General features: G+C 42.5%; 1 protein-coding gene across 1 annotated transcript; it reads right to left on the bottom strand.

The window, feature by feature from the left end:
- Positions 1–9,350: 9,350 nt before the first annotated feature.
- Positions 9,351–11,144, bottom strand: LOC124594573 (proline-rich protein HaeIII subfamily 1-like). Its single transcript, XM_047132943.1, has 2 exons — positions 11,106–11,144; positions 9,351–9,683 (listed from the first exon to the last, which is right to left on the bottom strand). Exons 1-2 carry the CDS (start codon positions 11,142–11,144, stop codon positions 9,351–9,353), a joined length of 372 nt encoding a protein of 123 aa, XP_046988899.1.
- Between the last annotated feature and the right edge of the window lie 708 nt (positions 11,145–11,852).

The following is an 11,852-nucleotide window of genomic DNA, read 5'->3' as shown; positions in this document are numbered from 1 at the left end:
GAATCAGTGCCCTAGCGACAGGCGCTGATACAACTTTATGTCGACTTTTGTAGCGCCCTCGGATGACGTTTCCAGACATGGGTTCGTGTTCCCAATCAGTTTGTCAACACATCCTTCACAACCCTTGACGCCTGTCATAATCATTTTGTTACATAGTATACAAAGGGTGAACCAGAACTCCGCCGACAAACAAGTTGCAGAGTAAACATGTAGGCGTAGATGAAGTGGAGAAGACAGATGCCCATATTTTTTAACACAAATACTATAGGATTCAGCACCCAAAAATAAATACTGTGTCTCAGATTTTCTCACTTTAATTTCCGACTTCAGTCGCATTAGATCATACAAAAATAAAAGTCCTGCGCAAATAAAAAATGTAAAAAAGACATTTACAGGGCATAAACATTAACAGACAGTTCTAATGCTACAAAGTAAACATCCAAAACAGTTGAAATTATTTAAGTATACGCAGATTACAGCACCAATTTCACGACGCAGAGCCGCAGTCGCAGTATAAAGTAACTTCGATGAGGTTGTGAAGAATGTTTTGATGAATTATTTGAGGATAGGAACCAATGTCCGCAAACTTCACCCAACGACGCTGCAAGTATGCAAGCTATGGTCACCAACGAATATCACAAGCCCCCTTATTCGGTTCTGAACATGATTTTCTACTTGGAGCAACGGCAAGGGGAATTCCTTGCAATGGATCTGACAGCATCCAGGACGTTAGATACCGTGAATGAGGGTTGGGTTGTTTGGGGGAGGAGACCAGACAGCGAGGTCAACGGTCTCATCGGATTAGGGAAGGATGGGGAAGGATGTCGGCCGTGCCCTTTCAAAGGAACCATCCCGGCATTTGCCTGGAGCGATTTGGAGAAATCACGGAAAACCTAAATCAGGACGGCCGGACGCGGGATTGAACCGTCGTCCTCCCGAATGCGAGTCCAGTGTGCTAACCACTGCAGCGTGAATGAGTCCACGTGTCACAGCGACACTGCAGAAACCAATCAGAGTGACGGCGGCAAAGACTCCAGTGTACCAAGTCGGAGTCTATTGCTGAATCAGTGCCCTAGCGACAGGCGCTGATACAACTTTATGTCGACTTTTGTAGCGCCCTCGGATGACGTTTCCAGACATGGGTTCGTGTTCCCAATCAGTTTGTCAACACATCCTTCACAACCCTTGACGCCTGTCATAATCATTTTGTTACATAGTATACAAAGGGTGAACCAGAACTCCGCCGACAAACTTACAGAACTGGTAGTATCGACCAAAACAAGGAAAAAAAGTCTAGTGAGCAAGGACTCTAAAATCCATACCTTTATAGCCATGAGCACTTGTTCAGAAGATGAGAAGTGTTTCACAGTAGCGACGATTAATCAGTATTCTTGACTCTTAATGTAGGCACTTTAGAGCCAATGTTTAATGTACATTTTCTTTTTTTGGTCCGTACTACCACTTCTCAAACTATGGAAACCAAGGAACTCTCAAAGAGATGTCTCGCAGTAGCGTAGATGAATAAGTACTCATAGCCCTTAAAATAAACATATTAGGGCCCATGTCTGCTAGAAATTTTTCTTGTTTTCATCCGTATTACCACCTCTGAACAGTTGTAGGTGTAATTGTGGTTCACCCTGTGTATGTGGGTTACGTTTATTATCTTGCTTTTCATTTATTTATTTATCCTGGCAAGATTACGTATCTTATTCTTACCAAGCATTTTACATATTTTATGTTATATTCACGTAACGAAGCAGTTATTATAAAAGGACATATATTCAACTTGGGATACCACATTAAAAGTAACTGTAACATAAATAGTGGAAAATAGCAGTAATTATAGTAGAAAAAATAGCAGTGTATATTGGTTCATGATAGATAGAGCAACAAAGGCAGATTACAATCAGGTAGATTTAAATTAAGAACACTTGCAGCATTGGACGTGAGGAAAGTGAAGGGAGGCCGGCCGAAGTGGCCGTGCGGTTAAAGGCGCTGCAGTCTGGAACTGCAAGACCGCTACAGTCGCAGGTTCGAATCCTGCCTCGGGCATGGATGTTTGTGATGTCCTTAGGTTAGTTAGGCTTAACTAGTTCTAGGGGACTAATAGTGCTCAGAGCCATTTTTTTGAAAGTGATGGGAGTGAGAGATAGAGAGAGAGAGAGAGAGAGAGAGAGAGAGAGAGAGAGAGAGGAGGAACCATGAGAAGAATACACATTAGTAAATAAAGGATGAAAGGAAGTGGTGTAACTGATTCAGAAACGAAAAGAGAAGAAAAGCATAACTAGAAGAGGCTGAAAGAATCTTCTTTGCTGTTTGGCAGACAGATATGTATCGATACTATAGGCGTCCACAAGGAGAGGGGGAGGTTGGGTTAAGAGTGGACAGTGATACTCCTTTCCCCGGAATCTGGGTATAACCTTTAAGTCAACACTAAATTCTCTCGAAGTTCTGCCAGTAATTATCTGTGGCGTTATTAAACTTTAGATCAACATTATCGATCACGATAGAAAGTACTGTGACTACCAGCCTAGAGATTTTTTTCTCTTCACGCCGCTCATGAGAAATTACGCTGATTCCTTGGTACCTTGTCAGTTTCGCTACTACTCTCCAATCAAGAGTGATGCGAACTTTTACACGAAAATACTGAAATAGAGTCTCCAGTCGTTTCTCTATCTTTCCCTCGTACAGCCATTTTCCTGCTTCAGGAAGGGACCGGTTCTGTACTCTGAAGCGCTTATTTCAGGATTTCAGAACAACATAATCGATGCACTTCCCCTTCCCCAAGAACACCCCTCTACACTTGCTTCATAACGGAATCGCAGTAGTAGTTTATAGTTTGCAATTCAAGATACGACCTTGCAGGATCGTTGAACAACGTTGCAGCACATTGAAACAACATTTGGAATCTACCATGGGAGTGTTCATCAAATTGTTGTTGATATTTTGGGAATGCGAAAAGTCTCCTCTCGGTAGGTCCCAAAAGACTTGAATCAGAGACGGGAGCATGAGCAGTATTGTGAAGAAATCGTCCGACAATTTCAAGTGAATGAAGACAGGTTTCTTGATAGCTATGTGACGATAGATGAAAGTTGGGTTCACAACAAAACAATAACCACAACACTGGAAACTTCCGTTATCCACTAAGCCATAGAAATTCTGGGTGCAAAAATCAGCTGGTAAGGTGAAGTCATCGCTCTTGTGGGATGCAGAAGGGTAATTATGGTAGATTACTTGCATAACGGCGTAACTATCAATGCATCATACTTTTGAACCCTCCTGCGTTCTTTGAGAGAAGAGATAAAGAAAAAAAGGCCCGGAAAATTGGTGCGCGGAGTGCTTTTGCGTCAGGACAATGCACTGGCGCCCAGAGCCCTCGCAATACTGGAAACTTCGCGTGACTGCGTGTTCGAATTGTTCCGTCATCCGCCATATTCTCCAGATTTCGCTCCATCATGCGTTTTTAATTTACCCAAACCTAAAAACGGACCTCAAAGAATCACAGTTTGACAATGATGATGCAGTGATTAATGCTGTGAACGCTTGGTTGGACTTGAAATCGAAGACCTTATATTTGAATGGTTTTCAGAAATTATCTGAGCGGATTAGTGTACCGAGTATTATGTTGTTGTGGTCTTCAGTCCAGAGACTGGTCTGATGCAGCACTCCACGCTACTCTATTCTGTGCAAGCTTCTTAATCTCCAAAAACTATTGCAACCTCCATCCTTCTGAATCTGCTTAGTGTATTTATCTCTTGGTCTCCCCCTACGATTTTTACCCTCCACGCTGCTCTCCAATACTAAACTGGTGATCCCTTGATGCCTCAGAACATGTCCTACCAACCGATCCCTTCTTCTAGTCAAGTTTTGCCACAAATTCCTTTCTCCCCAATTATGTTCAGTACTTCCTCATTCCTTAAGTGATCTACCCATCTAATCTTCAGCATTTTTCTGTAGCACAACATTTCGAAAGTATCTATTCTCTTCTTGTCTAAACTATTTATCGTCCATGTTTCACTTCCGTACACGGCTACACTCCACACAAATCCGTTCAGAAAAGACTTCCTGACACTTGAATCTATACTCGATGTTGACAAATTTCTCTTCTTCGGAAACGCTTTCCTTGCCAATCTGATCCCCTCAGCATCACCTTATTTAATTCGACTGCATTCCATTATCCTCGTTTGGCTTTTGTTGATGTTCGTCTTATGTCCTCCTTTCAGGATGCTGTCTATTCCCTTCAACTGCTCTTCCAGGTCCTTTGTTGCCTTTGACAGAATTGCTATGTCATCGGCAAACCTGAAAGTTTTTAGTTATTTTCCGTGGATTTTAATCCCTAGTCCATATTTTTCTTTTGTTTCCTTTACTGCCTGCTCAGTATACAGATTGAATAACATTGGGGATAGGCTACAATCCTGTTTCACTCCCTTCCCAACCACAGCTTCCTTTTCATGTCCCTCAACTCTTATAACTGCCACCTGGTTTCTATATAAATTGTAAATAGCCTTTCGCTCCCTGTATTTTACCCCTGCCACCTTCAGAATTTGAATGAGAGGATTCCGACCAACATTCTCAAAAGCTTTCTCTAAGTCTGCAAATGCTAGAAACATAAGTTTACCTTTCCTTAATCTATCTTCTAAGATAAGTCTTAGGGTCAGTATTGCCTCACGTGTTCCAAGATTTCTACGGAATCCAAACTGATAAACCTCGAGGTCGGCTTCGACCAGTTATTCCTTGGGGAGGTGAATAATTCCTTTTAGTAGTTTGCAGCTGTGGCTTATTAAACTGATAGTTTGGTAATGTTCACACCTGTCAACATCTGCTTTCTTTGGGATTGGAATTATTATATTCTTCTTCAAGTCTGAGGGTATTTCGCCTGTCTCATACATCTTATTCACCAGATTGTATAGCATTGTCAGGGTTGGCTCTCTCAACGCTATCAGTTGTCTACTCCCGGGGCCTTGTTTCGACTCAGGTCTCTCAGTGCTCTGTTAAATTCTTCACGCAGTATCATATCTTCCATTTCGTCTTCATCTACATCTTCTTCCATTTCATAATATTGTCCTCAAGTACATCGCCCTAGTATCGACCCTCTACATATTCCTTCGACCTTTATGCTTTCCCTTCTTTTCTTAGCACTGGTTTTCCATGTGCACTCTTGATATTCATACAAGTGTTTCTCTTCTCTCCAAAAGTCTCTTTTATTTCGTGTAGGCATTATCTATCTTGCCCCTAGTGATGTATGCCTCTACATCCTTAAATTTGTTCTCTAGCGATCCCTGCTTAGCCTTTTTGCACCTCCTACCGATCTCATTTTTGAGACGTTTGTATTTCTTTTTGTCTAATTCATTTGCTACATTTTTATATTTTTATCTTTCATCAATTAAACTGAACATCTCTCCTGGTACTGAAGGAATTTTGCTAGCCCTCGTCTTTTTACGTACTTGATCCTCTGATGGCTTCACTATTTCATCTCTCAAAAACCACCCATTCCTACAACCTCTGATTCTTTCAGAGGTTGGAAATGTCTTACAATTTAAAACCTGGTTCCTAAATGTCTGTCTTACCAATATATAATCAATCTGGAACCTTCCAGTGTCTCCAGACTTCTTCCACGTATACAACCTTCTTTCATGATTCTTAATCCAAGTGTTAGCTGTGATTAAGTTATGCTCTGTGCAGAATTCTACTGGGCGGCTTTCTCTTTCATTGCTTACCGCCAATTCAATATTTAACTCCAATTTTCCTTCTCTTCCTTTTCCTACCATCGATTTCAAGTCCCCCATGACCATTAAATTTTCGTCTCCCTGCACTATCTGAATGATCTCCTTTATCTATAATACATTTATTCAATCTCTTCGTCATATGCGGAGCTAGTGGACTACTGTGATAATCGTGACTACGTGTCTATCTTTCCTACAATAATGCGTTCACTATGCTGTTCGTAGTAGCTTACCTGCGCTCCTGTTTTTTTATTCATTATTAAACCTACTCCTGCATTACCCCTATTTGATTTTGTACTTATAATGCTGTATTCACCTGATCACAAGCCTTGTTCCTCTTGCCACCGAACTTAACTTAATCCCACTGCAACTAACTTTAACTTATTCATTTCCCTTTTTTAAAGTTTATGACCTACCTACCCGATTAAGGGATCTTCGATACGTAGAACGCCAGTTTTGTTTCTCCCGATAACGACGTCCGCTTGAGTAGTCCTCGCCCGGAGATCCAGATGGGGGACTATTTTACCTCCGAAATATTTTACCCGAGATGACGCCATCATCATTTAACCACACCGTAAAGCCGCATGCCATCGGGAAAAATTACGGCTGTAGTTTCCCCTTGCTTTCAGCTGTTCACAGTACCAGCACAGCAAGGCCGTTAGGTTAATGTTACAAGGGCAGTCAGTCAATCATCCAGCCTGTTGCCCATGCCACTACTGAAAAGGCTGCTGCCCCTCTTTAGGAACCACACGTTTGTCTGGACTCTCAACACATTCACCTCCCTTGTGGTTGCACCTTCAGTACGGCTATCTGTTTCGCTGACACACACAAACCTCCTCACCAACGACAAGGTGCATGGTTCAGGGCAGGGCGGACCGGGTATTATATTGAAAAATAAACTGGTATTATGAAATTTGAGTCATTCTTATTTGTTAGGCTGGAAACGTTTTGGCCCCTCCACCCCTGTATGTTTCTGTACATGTTATTAAAAGTGTATTACTTTGAATCCACATGTGTATGTTTATGGTCTATCTGTTGCTCATCACAGAGAGCAGCACGTAAATAGGAAACCACTATGAAAATAAAGCTTTAACATTTTATTTTTGTATCTCTGCAAAAGAGAAAAATTGGCGATGTAGTTAATACTGAATTTACGGCAGATTCTGCCCTTTGAGCTATAATGAAACTGAATGAATCCGTAAACAGCTGTGACTGTCGGCACTCTCCACCCACTGCCACTAATAATACATGAACAGCCGCTGTTTTTTCGCCCTCCATCCACAGAAGCTTCGCTGTTCTTGATAATCTCACTCTATGTTTTCGGCTCACATAACGAAAGCAGTTGGGAAAGAGGGTTGCATTGCTCGGCGTTACGTTTCTAGTGATTATAGTGCCACTTACGGTTAGACTGTAATACAACTTTCTTGGAATTGAAATAATGGTGGTATTATTATTGTCTAATTGAACTGTGAATGCCACATACACTGATAAGCTAAAACATTATAACCACTAACTACCGCGACGGTGGATGTTCATGGTGGCGTTGCGGGCACCTGACGCGCTAACAGAAATACGTAAGCGGAGCGAAAAGGTACGTGGCATCACCCTAGCGAAGATATGGCCTGCAAATGGGGAAATCCATTAAGATAAGCGTCTTTGGCAAAAGGACAGATTATTATTATGGAGAGCGTGTGAACGAGTCTCCCGAAAACGGCGTGACCGGTCGAATGTTCAATTTTTACTGTCGTGAGCGTCTATGGAAACAGGCAGAAGAACAATGAAATTGCCACTACGGGCTAAATGGTTCGACATCCACGACATATTACAGAATGTGGGGTTCGGAGGCTTGTATGCTCTCTAAAGTAGGACAGATGGTGATCAGTCGCATCTCTGTCAAAAGAGCAGAATACTGCTGCACACACAAGTGTTTCGAGGCACACGTTCATGGTACATTCTGGAGCATGGAGTTCTGCAGCGGGGCACCTCTACGTGTTCACATATTGACTCAACGACATCGTCAATAAAGATTGCAGTGGACACAGGCCATCGAGTTTCGACCGTCGATCAATGGAACCTTGTCGGCTCTGGGTTAATCACATTTTTGCTACAATAGGTCGATGGTCGTCTTACAAAGGTCGTCATCGAGGTGAACGGCGGCTCGAAACGTGCATCTCAGCAAGGAAGTAGCCTGCTGCGAATAGTATTATGCTATGGGAGACGTTCTCCTGTGCTTGCATGGGACCTGTGTTGGTAATCGAAGACACCATCTCAGCTGCGAACCACTTGCATCCCTTCATCCTTCACGTCTGCCCCAACGGCAATGTCATCATTCAGCAGTATAATTGTCTATTCTCGGAACCAGAAGCTTTATATAGTGGTTTGAGGAGCATTATAGCAAACTCCCAATGTCACCTCGACTATCAAATTCGCCTGATGTAAATCCTATGGAATCCATTTAGATCACTATTGGCTGCCATCACCGTGTATGCAAATCAGCGGCCAGGTATGCACGCGAATTACAAGACTTGTGCGTAGACATCACATGCCACATACCACCACAATCCTACCATCAAACTGTCGAATGACTGATACGCAAAATCACAGAATCAGTGATGTATTTCGTTCCAAAGACGGACAAACAAGCTATTAAGCAGGTGACCGTAATGTTTTGGATCATACGTGTACCTTGATACTATTCTGCGTTATATGAATACTGAGATAGATATACTTCGCCAGTTTGTCGTTGTGAGTACGTATGGTAAAAGTATTGGATTTGAAGAATTATCCATGGACTAGATTTTAGTCCTTCGTTAAGAAAAGTAAAGAGCTTCGATAATTTGGAGTAATTGTTAAACTTCTGGAAACCCTGCCATATCTGAATGCGTTACTCAGCACTGTAAATATGTATTTCCAAATAGACCATACTATGTCCCAAGAACACGTTGAAATGAAGAGATGATGGAGTCGCAGGTGGCGATCTCTCCTGATTAGTTAAATTACATATTGATCTTATATGTGGAGTAGATCACTGTCATAATCGTTGTCGCTGAGGTGAAAGAGAATAGATTTCAAGAGCATGTCTGACAATTGTTCTAGCAGTTTAATTTTGACATTGGTGCTAACTACAAAATATTGTCCCTAAAACCGCGTTACCCTCATACGCCAATAGAAATCATACAATTGCATTTGTTCACTCATTGTACCAGAGAGTAGGTCTATAATGATTACACTTGAATGTAACACTAACATATCCTTGTACACATAGCTTGACGCGGTGCAAGGCACACTCAGTAAGAAATTAGGACACTTCACCACGTAGAGTACATACAGAAGATAGTGATTACGCAGTGAAGAACTGAATGAGCAACGAAAATGTACTTATGCCTGTCATAGCTATTTTGACATCATCTCCCTCCTAAAGAGTTAGTATTTTTTGGGGGCCAGTAGGTTATTCGTTACACTTTGCAAATGATGGAGACATTTATTGAGTTTTTCCTATGCTGATTTAATGAGAAATAATTTTACAAAGCGATTTCCAGAACACTTCCATCAGTAATATCAGGTAGAGTTAATCGTAAATATCACGGCTGGAATCTCTTGATGTATTGCAGAAATATGTACAGGAAGTCAGAAACCACAAAGTACCATAGACGGCGGTCCTGGTGGCCCTGGTGAGCCAGTAGGCTGTGGGCCTTCAGTAGGCTGTGGTCCACCAGTTGGTTGGGGCCCTCCAGTTGGTTGAGGACCTCCAGTGGGTTGACCTATTGGTTCAGCACCCCCAGTTGGTGTGCCAGGTGGTCCAGTTGGTTCAGGACCTCCAGTTGGTGTGCCTGGTGCTCCAGTTGGTTGGCCTGTCGGGTCAGGACCTCCAGTTGGTGGTCCAGGTGGTCCAGTTGATTGTGGCCCCTCAGTTGGTCCAGGAGGGCCAGGTGGAGTCCCTTGACTGCGGCATGCTGACACCTGAAGCACAATGGTTTGCTATAAACTACATGATACACTCTCTTTGGAATGTGTAGTTAAGAACAGTATGAAAGCAAGGTTATGCGAAAACAGTGAAATTCCTAAGATGTGCTAGACACTGGAGCCATATTAGACTATCTCGGAAAGTGGTACACAGAGGACTGTAGTTTTATTCAGCAACTGTGTACCCACTTATGGAGCCACTTAGGAGTCGTTATAATGCCCAGCTTAGACATACGGTCGATATGGCTTCATACTTTAGGGGATCGAGAAACGATCATCAGTGTTGTCATGACATATTGCTTTTGACATCTTTGTAGAGGAACTTTGTGGTCATGATGTAGAGAAATAACAAGTATGAGAACTTTCCTAATCTCATTTAGTACACATATCAGTTGCAAGGGTTTCAGAGACAGCTAATCAGGACCTATTATATAAAGTGAAGTGCAAAATTAACCCATTATAGCTACAAGGGACTTCCGCCTCAATGATGAGTTTGACAGCTGGCCATAAATGTTTGCTGAAACAGCTGTCAACAACTCTGTCACACACTTACTGTAAAATGGTACATTAGTATACTTATTCTGTTCAGGATCTGTTAATGTGTACATACGCAACGAAAGGAAGAAGACAAGAATATTAACGACTAACAACTTGTCGATGGTGCTTCATTAGAAACGGATCACAACCCCGGATTTCCCAAGTGAGTCCGCCGAATGTTATCGAAGGGAACAGCGCGACATTTGATTTAAGCGATTCAGGAGAACAACACAAAGTGAAATGTGGATGACCTGGTGGGGATTTGATTGGTAACGTCCTGAGTTCCATCCCAGTATCTCAAACACTGCACTCACTGGACAATCTGCATCGGGTTTGAAAAAAAATGGTTCAAATGGCTCTGAGCACTATGGGACTTAACATCTATGGTCATCAGTCCCCTAGAACTTAGAACTACTTAAACCTAACTAACCTAAGGACATCACACAACACCCAGTCATCACGAGGCAGAGAAAATCCCTGACCCAGCCGGGAATCGAACCCGGGAACCCGGGCGTGGGAAGCGAGAACGCTACCGCACGACCACGAGCTGCGGACATAGGTTTGAAAAAGTTCTATTTATTTATCGAAAATATAAATTTTAGACTTGCTTCCTCCTCTGAGTTCTACCACTTTCGGCTGATATAAGTTCTGTAGAATTAAGGTCAGAAGTACTACAGCTTCAAAAAAAGTGTGTAAATTACCACATTTTCTCATTTATTTTCCATGTAGAATGTTATGAACGTAAACATCGGTAGAAGTAAATGCTTATTTTTACATATACAGCCATCTCCACAGAGGGTGTAGACGTGACTGTACCAGTAAAGTTATATGAAGCACGAGTTTCTGTTTGTATTTTCTCAAACTACAGGCCATACTACTTACCACAAGACTCAGGAGGAGAACTGCCACTGTCGCCCTCATGGTGATGGATGTGCTGAGGTGAGCGTGGGCTGCAGAGCTTTTATAAGGCTCGCCAACGCCTGATCTGGAGTAATCGCGATTCCGTGACTCTTCAACAAAGGACTCGAACAGAGTAAAATGTTCCGGCGGTAAACTAGTCCCCCATTCGGATCTCCGGGCGGGAACAACTCAGGCGGACGTCCTTATTAGGAGAAACAAAACTGGCGTCCTATGTATCGGATATCCCTTAATTGGGTAGGTAGGTTAGAAAATTATTAAGGGAAATGGATAAGTTGAAGTTAGATATAGTGGGAATTAGTGACGTTTGGTGGCAGGAGGAACAAGACTTCTGGTCAGGTGAATACAGCGTTATAAATACAAAATCAAATAGGGGTAGTGCAGGAGTATGTTTAATAATGGGCAGCGCGGGATAGAAGCTTGGTTTAAGGCGTGTTGCCACGGTCCGGGCGGCTGCACCCGCCGGAGGTCCGATCCCTCCCTCGGGCATGGGTGTGTATGTCGTCCTTGGCGTAAGTTAGTTTAAGTTAGGTTAAGTAGTGTGTAGGCTTAGGGACCGATGGGCTCAGTAGTTTGGTCCTTTAAGAATTCACACACATTTGAACATTTTTGTTTAATATGTATAAAAAATAGGAGTGCAGGTAAGCTACTACGAACAAAATAGTAAATGCATTATTTGTAGCAAAGATAGACACGAAGCCCACGCCTACC

The sequence above is a fragment of the Schistocerca americana genome, chromosome 2 (genome assembly GCF_021461395.2).
Source record: "Schistocerca americana isolate TAMUIC-IGC-003095 chromosome 2, iqSchAmer2.1, whole genome shotgun sequence".
Taxonomy (NCBI): Eukaryota; Metazoa; Arthropoda; class Insecta; order Orthoptera; family Acrididae; genus Schistocerca; species Schistocerca americana.
Note: the sequence above shows the minus strand (reverse complement) of the source record. Positions and strands in the feature narration are given on the sequence as shown.